This window comes from Lineus longissimus, chromosome 10, assembly GCF_910592395.1.
Source record: "Lineus longissimus chromosome 10, tnLinLong1.2, whole genome shotgun sequence".
Lineage (NCBI taxonomy): Eukaryota > Metazoa > Nemertea > Pilidiophora > Heteronemertea > Lineidae > Lineus > Lineus longissimus.
Window position 1 is genome coordinate 2,862,150 of NC_088317.1, and position 13,502 is coordinate 2,875,651.

Sequence of the window (13,502 nt, forward strand, 5' to 3'; positions counted from 1 at the left end):
CTTCCAATATGGCTGTAGACATAAGTCGGGTGGTTTCTATCAGCTTAGCAGGGCCAGATACGGCCAGGGGGTCCCAAATTATGATTTCAGACTGACCTTTTGTCCGGCTCTTTTGGGATGAATAATGAGGCTATGCTCCCAAAACCTGAATATCATCAGTTACATATCCTTTATTACTCAAACAATTTTCATTTCAAAAACGGATAAAACAACAACATGTAACTTGAAGTTGATATAAATTTGTTTATTTCATTATTTACAATACATCGAAATAATCGCATGCAATGTCAATGAATTATATACTCTGAATAATCAGATCTTTCAATAAGTTTCAAAGGTTTTTGCAGACTATATCAACCCATGGATTAAAATTGAACTGTCTTAAAACGTTTTCTTCCTCGATATTGTTTCCCCATGCCTTCTACTCCTTTGAGGCCTTTGAATCAGCACAAGTCTGAGAAAAATCCCTAGATTTTGGATCCAGTTATACATGCGTATGAATAAGTGTCCTTTGGGTACTAATCAATGCTCATCAAGTATAGATTAATAGATTAATCCATACTTGATGCTCATGCATAACCGGATGCAAAATTTGTACATTTTGTTCTGACTTCTCTGATGACTGTTTTGCTTATTTGATTCAAGGGATAAAAGGAATATTCAGTGCGATCAACAATGTTAAACTCTGGCAGTTCAATATAAACAAAGCAGCTTTCTTTTAAAACTGAACATAAATGATGAACTACATACATCTGGCAATGAGAAGCTGGTATTGGCAGGCAGGTTTAAAAGAAATGCAGTACTGGTATTCACTGTTAGCTCCACTCTTATTTAAGCAGGTACACATATCTCATGAATCTTATCCTTAAAAGGGTACGCTGCTCCTGTTAATTGTAATTACTAGTGGCTCAGGAAAATAAAAATACATGATGCCGAAGTGCAGTTATTATGTATGGAAATTTCCCTATGCCTGTTGAAATTGCAAATCCTCTTTAGTAAAAACTGGCCATAAAGGGGGACTATGGGCAGGAGGCTGGGGTCCAATGGGGAGGTCTCAAGGTGACCAATATACAGTCCAGTATCTTAGTAGGCACCCTGTCACATGATACCTCAAAATAAGTACCGGTAAACTACAACTACAGGACAACTAAATGTATAACAAATAAATATTAATTAAATGCAAAAATAATCAATTAGTACATACTCTCTTCTGCTATATACAAAAAAATACTTATGAGATTCTTAACAAACTAGCATTCTAATACACAATGTACACTTCGGTCCCATTTCACCCAACAAACTAAACCCCATTCATAGATGATCTGTTCGCATTGTTTGGGGCCGTGGAGCATAAACTTCTGGAGAACCAAACTTCAAAGAAATCTGACCAGTTGTTTGCACTTGTAGATGCACAGTTGACATAGAAATGTCAAGTTGTAGGAGTGAGTGAGTGAGCACACTCCTGAGCCCTAAAAGACCCAATAAAACCTTTTATGAATGGACTCTACTTTTCTCAACTTTTACTGTGTTTTTGTTAGTACATCCCTTACAAAATCTTATTTTATTCAAACCACTGGATACCAGCGTATCACCATTTCACTGTCATGGGTACTGCATAATTTATCAACAAGATTAGGATTTGGCAAATTGTCTCTGTGCGACTACTTTTCTGCTGGCTCATATCCAGTCCCAAATCAAGGACCCCGAGAAATTTCATTCATCTGCGACGGAGAGACGGAATCAACAGCACAGCCCTGGTAGTCAACGAAACATTTCCCCACCATTATCACCGTGTGTACTTCTTGATAGTCTTTTCAGTTTCCTGTTTTAGTTCCTCAATGTGAGAGTCTATCAGCTTTTCTAATTCTTTCGCTCGTTCTTGCTCCTCCTGGAGAAATCGTGTTGAAACCGATGCACGAGAACTAGGCCGCTGAAAAAAGATAGAGATATCCGTCAAATATCATGAGCAACAAATATCAACGAGAGACAAGAAGGACTTTGTCATATTCGTAATAAAAGTAGTCCTCAATTTCCTCACTATTTAACCATAAGTTGTGCATCTCATTGGAGTGGGGTAGTGGCAACACCAGCACCTCTGAGGTCCTGGGTTCAATTCCTACTAAACTCATTGAAAAAGAGAGAACCAATTATTGAACTTTACGCTCTCTTAACACTTCTTGGGAAGAAACTGCTTACCTCCGTATCTGAGTGATCACTCAGGGAGAACCTGTGTTCTAGTCCGCCGGCATCCAGCCCGAGCATCGACAGACTCCGACTATCTGGCTCATTGTGACTTGCTGCTAATCTCGACTGTTCCAACATCGGACTCCTTCTCGATATACCCGCATCTGGCGGCGGACGCGGACTAGCATTCCTACTCCCATTCCGACTCCCGCCTTGTTTTATTTTTCCGTCATTTTGTCCATGCACTAGATTAGATTCCTGAGGTAGCCAGTCTTTAGGCGAGACCCGTTTCAATGGGGACTCGTCAAAGTGTACAGAAGGACCCTCCACTTTCGTGGATGGCGACTTTCCTATCACAATTGGGGAACTAGACCGCCCGCCATAGGCACGTTCCGTGTTCTCAACATTCTCAAATGGACTATACAATGAACGCTCCTCACTATGGTTCCCATTTAGATTGATAGTTGGATTTAGATTTGAATCCGAGGAATAAACTTTCGGCCTTGTCCCGTCAACAGCAAGAGTGTTCTGATCACTAGCACCATCCTGGGCATTCAAACTGTAAAGGTTTTCATCCGGACTGAAGCGCACATGGCCACTTTTACTCTGTCGTTGCTCCAGTTGGTCGGCACTTTTTGAGTTCTGGGCGTCGATGGCAGCGCCCGACTGACGCAATCTTGGTGTCACCATGTGGCTACGATTGGAGCGATTCGGAGAGTTGACAATACTGTCTATGTCACCGACAAAGCTCGACATGACACTGTTCTGACCAACCATACCTACAAGTAAATGAATAAAATTTATAATTCATATTATGTTGGTACACATCACTTGTGGGTTTACAATGAAATCCCAAGACTTATGACACTTATAGTAATGTGTTTTTTCGCTCAGTTTTTAGTGCATTGCCATGGACATCTCTGTGATACCTGCATAACATTTCTACCAGGCTGTGCTGAAAACCAAGGGCACCAAGTCATATGAAAATAAATTCTAACAATTCAACCACATACGTTTAAATGAGTCCTCTTTGTGAGTGATATCTTGCTGGAGCTTTTGCTTCTCTCGCTGTAATCCCTGAATCTCCGATTCATAGCGTCTTGCCGTCTCCTCAAGTTGTTCACGCATTGCCTCCAACTTCTGGTTGTGCTCACGTTGCAGTTCTTTGTACCGCCTGAAATAGGAATAGCATGGATTATCACATTCAGCAGACGGACAGCTCTCTTGCATAGAAACTTGCCTCATACATTCTCCACGGGCCATTTTAGCTACACTGTTCCTCCACAACACAAATTCTGCCTAATTTTTGTGGGTTTACAGCTTACACCTCCTCATGCTAAGGATAGAGAGTGGATACATGCACCACTTGAACTTGGAGGTCACAGCACTGACTAGCTTTACTTATGCGAGTCAAGGCACCCAAACCAGCACTACACCATCCTCCAGAAGATTAGTAAAACATACCTTTCATCATTCTCCCTGAGGTCGTGTACAGATCTATCTGTCTCCTCTCTGGCAATCTGCTGCTTCTGGCGATGGCTCTGCTCCATTAGGTGAAGCTCGTCCTGCAGGCTGTCCATCTGCTGGTAGAGGTCCCGTTTCTCTTGCTGAAAGTCAAATCAAGAAAGTCAGAAATCATCAAAAATGACTCCACACGTGACTCATGTGGCTTGTTCAGTAAAGGCCTGAGAGATATTTCTGTTTCCAATCAATGTTTAACCAACCTTCATTATCAAGAGTCAAACAAGAAGTGGGTCTAGCTTTGCAAGGACCTCTGGTAAAAAGATCAAATTCAATATGAATGCCAGACAGAAGCTCGGTGAAGACCACTGCCTGGAAACAACCAATGGCATGGTCACTCGCTAATTAACTTGTATTTCACAGTGCAAGACTCGCTAATTAACTTGTATTTCACAGTGCAAGACTCGCTAATTAACTTGTATTTCACAGTGCAAGACTCGCTAATTAACTTGTATTTCACAGTGCAAGACTCGCTAATTAACTTGTATTTCACAGTGCAAGACTCGCTAATTAACTTGTATTTCACAGTGCTGACACTTTTAATTGTTGCTAATTGCCTTTGTCTTAATCAAACACTTTCTCATTCATCAGCTTCAGGCAATTCTAACACTTCCACGTTTCATGACAAGCATGGGAAACTGTAATTGCAATTGCCCATCTGACTTTTCTCAAACAATACACTTAGTACTGAACCCTACCTCTAGTTTTGAGACAGATAAAGAATAAGCATTCTGTAACTCCTTGAGGTGAGCTTCAGCCTCCATCACGTCGGCATTGCTCTGAATCTGTTTGAGGGCCGTCTGTCGTAGGTGGCGATTCTCTAACCGCAGGGCCTCCAGCTGAGCATTTGCGACCTGAAATAACATTCATCGTCGGTGAGGTAAGGTCCAGGTTCATCTGGCATTGTCCTGTGGTTACAATTGTTGGTCTGCTTCATACAATCCATTGCCTCAAATCTGGGATGGACCCCAAATTTGCATCTCTGGATTTGCTGAAACACTTTAGAGAAGTGACGTTCCAGACTTCAAACAGGATTTTCCGTACCTTATTGCTTACACAAGTGTAGGTATCTCACATACATGTACTAGATAAATGTGTCAACTTCTACGACCTCAAGTAACAGTCCATACCTGCAATTCAGCTGCCCTCCGCTCAAACTTTTCATTCTCCTCCCGCATCTGTCGTTCACCAAGCGTGACTTTCTCACCCAGCCCAGCCATCGCAATGGTCCGCTTGTGCAACTCTGCTGCCTGATTGGACATCTCCAGTCTCAACCCGGCCACCTCCGAGGCTCGAGCAGCCTCCGACATTGAAAGCTGCTCCTTCAGCTGCAGAGTAGAGAAAACGATGTGTCACAAGTTTGACATGACATTTTTTTTATCATAGCATTTTTATAACAGCCCAATTTAGTGTAACAGCCCAAGCATCCAAAAGCCTCCCACTCTGTGAGTCCCATCTCAGTCCTTACCTTGGTCACCTCAGAGTTTAGTTTCTTTATCTCCACCCCATCAATCAAACTCATCTCCTCAGCCTTCGATTTAAACTTCTCTTGTAAGTCAGCGTAATCCTCTTGACTTTGTCTTATCTTATTCTGTAACCGGGAGATTTCTTCGTTAAGCCGCCTCTCGTTTTTCTTGTAAGCTCTGGAATGTGAGAAATCCAAGGTGAGCAAATTTCATTCTGTGGGGCTCTGTGGCGGAACTCTAACGGACAGCCAACTTCAATACCGAAAAACAGGCTGACTGTCCAGTATGCATCTCAAATGTTTCAAACGCAGAAGAAGAAGAAGGCTAACTTTGAAATCTTACTTGATATCTGACTTGACCTGTTTCACTTCATCCTGTAGCTGGCCAATGTACTCGGAATGTTCTTTTCTATCGTGCATCTCAAATGACCTGAAAATGAACAATTCAGTACAAAATTTAACTGACGAGTTGAAACAGAAAAGACAGATTGCATTTAAATTTCTGTTTTGTGTAAAGGTTGCGATTTCTGGGTGCCTTTCATACTCTGACAACAGAACAGGGCCCAGCAATCCAGCACAGGCCGGACAGGGGTGGATATAGGACGGGCGTGGATGAGGGCAGGGGGTAAAGTAAGGTAAGTGTAGAGAACTGTTATCAACTTACTGTATAATCTCCTCCTTCTCCATGAGCACCTGTTCCATGTTATTAAACTCTTGTGCCCGGTGATGCTGGTCATCTTCAACCATCTTTAAAATGTCATCCTTTTTCTGAATTTCCACTTTCTGTCTTGCAACGTCATCCTCCAGATTCTGAAAAATAGTATTGCCACCATCATAATAAGTAATATCTCAGCCTTTTGACGCTACCAGATCGTGACGTTTTTGCAATGCCATAAGATGGGGGTGACAATGGCCTACAGTCGAGTGAAAATGTCTATCATAATTTACTTACAATAATAATTTTCTTTGATTCTCTGAGTTCCTTTTCCACAAAATCTTTCTCGTCTAAAACGCGTCTTTGAACCATCACTGTATCATCAAGTGACGACTTCAATTTTTCTATTTGAGATTCCTGAAAAGACAAAAGTGCAACTTAGGACAAGTTTGCATCATCAATATATTCAGACTGGGCAGGCGACCAAGATCAAGCAATCAAAGTGTGTGGGGGGAGGGCATCTTAAATTGATCATTTTAGTTGAACAGGGCTTTAGAAACAGGACATTGCAAAGAATGTTATCACTGAGTTATATGTTGTCAGGGCATCAACTTGCCCAGACTGGCAAGTCTGTGCCACAGATCTGAGAGTTTGAGAGGGCCAACATTGAACACAGTAAAGCAGAAAGAAAGCCTGAGTACAACATGGAGGGCCTACCTGTGCCTGTAACGTATCCTTTGCTCTCTCTAACTGCCCCTCGAGTTGAGCTATTTGTGTTTTTAAGTTGTATTCCGTGTTGTCTAGTATTTGTCTTCGTTTGTCCAACTGTGACTGGAAACCTACCGCTTGTTGCTGAAAGAGAAAAAAGAAGAATGGTAAAATTCAGGGAAGGAAGACATTAAGATGCAATCGACAATCACTGATGTGTCTGAAAACTGCTGTAAACTGCGTAACGTTCACGAACCGAAAAGTTTGCCAACTTGCTCATTTTTCATTTCTTTCAGACTTACCTGTATAAGATCACATTTTTCTGCATATGTCCGTTTTTGCGAATCTAAACTTTCTATTTGTTTTTCATAATTTCTCCTCTGAAGATCCCAGTCCTTTGCTTTATGTCGGTATTCCTGGAAATTCAAATGTAGAAACATTAGTTAGTAAGAACACATGAAATGTTGCTACTGATCAGCTGGTAGATGTGAGGGTCATATCACCCAAGAGGGCACATTTCTCTAATCAGTTTTGTAAAATATCACAGTCTAAAAAATGGTTTTAGGCCAAAAATTAGGCGTACAGGTACGCCCATTCAAAGTCACTTGGTAGTTTTCAGCAATGACATCATTTATTGTCTTCTGCTTGATTGTAATCTGTGAGAGGATGACTGGAAATTCAAATGTAGAAACATTAGTAAGAACACATGAAATGTTACTAATGATCAGCTGGTAGATGTGAGGGTCATATCACCCAAGAGGGCACATTTCTCTAATCAGTTTTGTAACATATCACAGTCTAAAAAACGGTTTTGGGCCAAAAATGAGGCGTACAGGTACGCCAATTCAAAGTCACTTGGTAGTTTTCAGCAATGACATCATTTATTGTCCTCTGCTTGATTGTAATCTGTGAGATGATGACATCACAATGTCGACATTGAATCAAGCCTACGACTGCCTAGTTAAGAATTCGACCATCTCAGAACTGACTCGTCACAACCAATCTTGCCCAATGGTAAAACTACTCACTTCTACTTTTGATTGCAGTCGCTGAATCTCAGTAAAACTATCCTGCAGTTCCGTGGACGTCTTATTCTTCTCTTTCTGTGCTTCCTTCGAATTCTTGGAATGCTTCTTCTGTAACTTCTCATAGTCTTTCTTTATGTTGACCAACTCGTTCTTACACTGTGTCAACTGGTGTTCATATTCTGAAACCATTTCGCGCTGTGCTCGCTCCATACCGTCCACCTGTTGTCTCAGCTGACCGATCTGAAAGTGAAGACAATGATGAGACTGTTGCCAAAGTATGGTGGGACTGAGGCGTTCTGAACTTGTACTACCGTTAACACCAAAATGCATGAGGGGTGGAGTTCTTATTTTTTGTTCTTTCGATATTGGGGACTATCCTGCCATGGCTTGAAGGTTACTAGTCCAGCTCAGGGTGTGACCATATTTTCAATTGAGAGTAATTCTCTCTCAACCTCACATCAGATCATACCACAAAGATATTTCAAGGATCTACCTTTTCAATATATGCCCCAAAGTAGAATATGGAAGACAATGTCAGTTTCTGAAACAACTTAAACTTGAACAAATCTGAAACAGGGACATGAGGAAGACATTTGAACATCGTACCCATGGTACAAAATTAGCACAACAATAAAAGTCTATCACACAATCAGTGGTTCTGACCATACCTCTCTGTGTTTCTGTTCAATGGTCGCTCTCTGCATCATAGTCTCCTTCTCCCTCATCTCCAGCTTTGCCTCGAGGCCCTGCAGATCTCTCTCCCACTCCAGCTTCTTATTCTGCACCATGATATCGATCTGCTTCATCAGCTCCTGCAACTCTGCCTCACACGTTGACATCAGTTGGCCGTTCCAGGGAAACCTGAAGACAGAAATTTCGCATTCGAACTCTGTAAATCTGAAACTTGCATACGTAAAGCTGGTTGAATAGAACTACTATAATCATTCCAGAAGACAAACGTATCATCATCATGCTGTCCCTGTTCCTAATAATAGTAATGATATTTGATGATGCCAAGACAATTTGTAAACGCGTTGCATGCGCATCCTCCCAGCCAGTCAACATGTTGTTGGTTGAGAAAAGCTGTATTAAACCGGTCTTCTGTTGGAAATGACAGTACTCTCGATAACATCATGATTCATAACCCAGGATGTACAGCTACTCTTGAACCGAAATCATCAAGAACATGTTCCCCTAGGAGTTTTTGATAAAAAGAAAACGTCTTCCTTACCTCTGACACAATGCAAGAATACCCTCAACATTCTGCTGGAACAGTTTACTGACGTTAGTCCCATCATCCATTGCCGCGATCACGGGCGCCCAGATACCCAGATCACGTTCACCGGTAAACTGACCAGCAGCCAATTCTCCATAGACCTCTAAACAAATAGCCCAACTGCGGCAGAAACTGTCTTGACTTTTGGCGGCATTTCTTAGAACACTATTGACTTTACACAAACACACTACCTGTTAGACGTTTGTAGGTCTCCCCAAATACTGTTGAATCCGCGATCCATTTTCACGACTTTAGAGCGTCATTGGCTCTGCAAGTAGAAAGGGTGAGGCTGGGTTAATAATGATGGGGTAGACAAACATCGAGATGATCAACATGAAATCAGATATGTTGGGTCAGGAGAGGTGAAAAACTAAATTCTTGCATTTGTGCTGAAATATTTGACACAGAGATCTTCTCAAATTAGCCTTTAATTATCTTCCTCTTATCATTTTCATATCTTGTAATGACAAGGTCCCTGTGAACACCCAGTCCTTTACCTGGCTCTTGAACGTGTTAGATTATCTAGAATATATCTTTTTGAACATTGTGCAACAAAACTGAACAAGTAACCAGCCTCGCTGAAGCCATATTAGTATTCAAGATCTTATTTTTCAAAGATAGTGAACTAGATACAATACAACAGTCACTGTTATATTATCATGTCAACATGGCCATGAATTTTTTTAATTGCTTTGATAGCATGTACATGAACAACATGAAAATTGAATTTTTTACAGAGGCATGAATGAAAAGGTCAAATTTGAATGCTGGATATTTGCTCCTTGTTCCATTGACACTAATGTACAGAGCGCCATTTTTCTGCATTCATTTTTCTTGCATTCTCCATGACCTCTTTAAAGATAATAATGCCTCAAAACGTGACTTATAATTCAACTGATTTCTTTTAAATTTCTATCAAACACCAGGCATGGCTGACATGAAAAGGAAAACTCTCATTGTCCTTGGCATAGTCAAATTTTCAATTTGATAAAATTTATGCTTTGGTGCACTGACTGAACAAGTGAAAGTTCAGGACCAATTTGCAAGGACATTGAACTAGAGAAGATTTTGAATTGCGGGAGATAAAAAGATTCAAATTGAGACAGTATTTAGATCATCTTCTGTGGTAGCTTTGTCTAGTTACCAGCAGCTCGGGGCAGGTTTTATAGAAGCATAAAAGAAACTCCTTAAAATTTTATATTGAATTTTAGACAACATTGTATTAATACTTTCTTGGTGGATTTTTGTCTTATCCAATTGGGAGTGTACTGCTTAGTATAATGGTAAACTTGGTAGATTGACAGGTATCAAATTCTTGGGCTAATTCACCAAGGTGGGAAGCAATAGTCATACTTCCTGACGACAACTCCACATTAATTGCCGTAGGCTTTGGCTATAATAGACAGATCATCCACTGTTTACCCTTCCCGCAGCAGAAACGAAAATGTTTGCGTAAGCTCATTGTCATGTTTGAAGAAGCGGGGATAGGTGAGGCCAACAATGGGACTGACCCCTGCATGATGTCTCCAAATATTTGAGAAATTGATCTCGTGATGTCATATTGTGATGGAGTGTGTGTAAACGAGACGATTTTTCCATCATCCTTTTGACGAATTGCAGAAAAAGTGTCACGACAGATGTCTACAGGAAATAAAGAAGTGGGATGAAGTGAGCAACGTGCATGCACTACCGTAGATGAACATCTCAAGGGAAACCTCCAGCCCAATGAGGTTCATTGGATCACCTCTGACAAATTGATGGTCTAATATCAGATAAGGAGATATCCTTTTCAACGCCATTGACCCCTGGCCATCTTCTGCAACTCCTGGCAGGTGTGTGGTCCTATTTTTGGCCTCACAACAACCAATTCCAACCTAACATGGAAGAATCGTCTGTACATTTCCATACACAACACCTTCTCAATGTACAGGTGTTGACAATAATAAACTTGTGAAATGGAAAACAAAGGCGGGTTGTGTCCCTTTGTCAAGAGGTCAGGGTTTGGTGATAAAAGCGGCCATGAAAGGCACATCATGATTTAGGTCACAACTCTCAAGATTTATGTTTAACCACAGTTTGGACAGTTGGTTTAGGGATGCATCTTGAGAAACTGAGCTCCGTCATGTCCGTAGCAGTCACGCTTGGTTGATAACCATCAACGGTACAGAGAATGAGCAGCAGCCTTAGTCAAAATATCTACATAAACTCCTTCAGAAAGTCATCTTACTTCAACCATTCTGGTGCACTCTTCTGGAATTTTGAGGTTCTTGTGATCTCAGAGCCTAGTGTGAGATGATGACCAACTGTACAAGATCCTCAGACTGTCGGAAACTGCACGTGATCACAGATGAGGCCAACTGCTCAGCTGTAATCCACCAGTTCAGTAAGGTCTCATCACTGACAACGTTGGAGTAAAGTGACGTGTCTTACATAGTCGACAAGAATCAGAGCATGAACCAGCGCTGGTCAAACAATGCAACAACAAGTCTCAACTTTCAAAAGAAGAGAAAGAAATCAAGCACTTTTGCGATAAGAAAGCTGTCTCAAACATATTAGAGTGGCCGGGGTTGAAGGAGAGGCAAAACATGGTATTTTCTCATCAAAGGTTACTGGGCATGTCATTGTCAGGGTATCACCGGGATGTGGACATCAGCACGGCAAGGGGTCTGATATAAACGTCATTTCCTTTGAATAGGCAAGGCAACAGTTTACTTGAGACTGCCTTATCAACTCTTCATCTGACTTTGAACAAAATTACAGAAAATTGTGTGTGAAGGACTGTGCGTGAGTGAGTGAACATTTTATGTATCCTCAACTTTGAGGGTTTATAGGAAGGATAGCCAATGTCAAGGCATAAGAGAGAGAAAGGGGATCTGTACAATGCCCTGTGACTTCGACTCTCAGTAAGCAATTTTGCAATAATTCTGACGCCTTCAACATCCCAAATCCTGCTAGAATACCTTTTTAATTCATAAAAAACAATGAAGACCACAATACCTGTAGAAGTCAAACAATAACTTACTGAGTTAAAGTGCATGTAGGTGCATCTGGCAATCCTGGGGAAACCTACAGAATCCAAATTCGCCTGATAACAGAACCAAGAGCAGCAGCCAATCTCAAGTCAATGGTCATTGTTGCATCTCAACAGAGAAAGGACTCATGTCACCATGGATCGCTGGTTCACAATGTCAAAGCAATGATGAAATATTGTTACTGTGGCTATAAAAAGGAGCCAGGGCATTGTGTCAATGGACGGTAACTTATTAAGATGATGACAGGCTTTCATTTCAACGCCTGTGTGAGAGAATATGGCCATCGCTTATTAACATCACAGTAACCTGTTAAGAAATTTGAATTCCCGCTGTCACCGCAGAGTTGGCTTTGAGTGCCATGCATATTTTAATGTTTTTAGATACTGTAATCCACAGAGTTTTAGCAATTTGCAGATATTTCCTTTAAAAAATTGGGATCCCAAACCCTTGTGCGTCAAGAAGCAATTTTTGAGCTGTGGCCTGATCGTTACCTAATTTCAATCTCACAAGTGCAGGTCTGGCTTTGTGGATGCATGATTACCTGGCCTAAATGGTATAATACAAGGGCAGTTAATTCTATTAGAACACAATTAGCTGAGGATTAGACCTTGAATTGTTCAAATTCAACAAATTGGACCTGGTCCCAGGAGGTACACACCTCATGCTCCTGGCCTTAGGAGCTCTAAGTCAATACAGATGTATGAGGAAGCTAGGAAATTGGATAAGACGACAACACAGGGTTCAAGACAACATGGTCAAAATAATGGTTTGCCTTTTGTGCAGAATAAAAATGATACTGATTTCTGGAAAGGTAATGACACGTCGAGTCGAAATCTAGTCTAGTCCTACTATCATCATGAAAGTCTCAATAGTTAGCAAACTACCCTCTAGGTTTTTTCAGGCCGAAGTCACATATGTATCGATTTCGATAAGAGGCCTATGACAATTGACATTGTATGATGAAGCCTATGATTGACTATTTTTGTTGATTTGATGTCAGTCATCTCCACTATGCTGTTTTATTGTTGTCATCGGCTGAGTGAACGATGGTGATGGCTGCAACTGGCAGCGATGGCTGCAGCTGGTCTGGTTGACGTTGTTTTTATTGCGATGATGCAAAAAAAAACAACGCCAACAACACAACACCAACACTGCAACAGTATCAACTAATCCTGAATCATGTACGGTATTGAAATTATTCCAGGAGTGCCAAACATTGACAAGAAGCTATGGTGAAAATTTTAACTCGACAGGTGCACTATCTCACTATGTACTGTAGAAGAACTTCCATGAAAATGCACTCACAACAATAATGCATGTAAAAATGTTGCACATGCACATGATGCATGCAAAATGTACACAATGGATAGGATAACAATAATAAACAATAGAAAATCAGCCCTGAATCGATATGAAATCGGCTATAACCGGTGTTGGCAACAACATTAAAGTAATCTACTTACTTGGCAGTTGTATTATCGCACAATCGGAATTCTTTTTGCATACAAATTGAGGTAAAACAACACAAAAGTTACAAAAACTTTTGAAACCCCACGCTAACGTAAAGCGATTCTCAATGTCGTAAAACGAATTGCGGTTTGTTGGAGCGAAACCACTGGGTCGAAAAGGTCAG

General features: G+C 41.0%; 1 protein-coding gene across 1 annotated transcript; it reads right to left on the minus strand.

The window, feature by feature from the left end:
• Positions 1 to 223: 223 nt before the first annotated feature.
• On the minus strand, positions 224 to 9,105 carry LOC135494399 (centrosomal protein of 63 kDa-like). The gene is made up of 15 exons (XM_064782330.1): positions 9,029 to 9,105; positions 8,230 to 8,422; positions 7,562 to 7,801; positions 6,836 to 6,949; positions 6,543 to 6,677; positions 6,123 to 6,242; positions 5,835 to 5,980; positions 5,514 to 5,600; positions 5,174 to 5,348; positions 4,836 to 5,033; positions 4,404 to 4,559; positions 3,649 to 3,791; positions 3,198 to 3,358; positions 2,197 to 2,963; positions 224 to 1,930 (listed from the first exon to the last, which is right to left on the minus strand). Exons 1-15 carry the CDS (start codon positions 9,076 to 9,078, stop codon positions 1,787 to 1,789), a joined length of 2,829 nt encoding a protein of 942 aa, XP_064638400.1. The 5' UTR covers positions 9,079 to 9,105; the 3' UTR covers positions 224 to 1,786.
• Between the last annotated feature and the right edge of the window lie 4,397 nt (positions 9,106 to 13,502).

Bases quoted from the DNA above. Each gene is read 5' to 3' on its own strand.
- LOC135494399 (XM_064782330.1), bottom strand. From the start codon at position 9,078: ATGGATCGCGGATTCAACAGTATTTGGGGAGACCTACAAACGTCTAAC. The intron at 5,981-6,122 runs GTAAGTAAATTA...ACTATTTTTCAG, and splicing joins AATCAAAGAAAATTATTATT to AATCTGGAGGATGACGTTGC. The intron at 3,359-3,648 runs GTATGTTTTACT...TTCCTATTTCAG, and splicing joins CTCAGGGAGAATGATGAAAG to GCGGTACAAAGAACTGCAAC.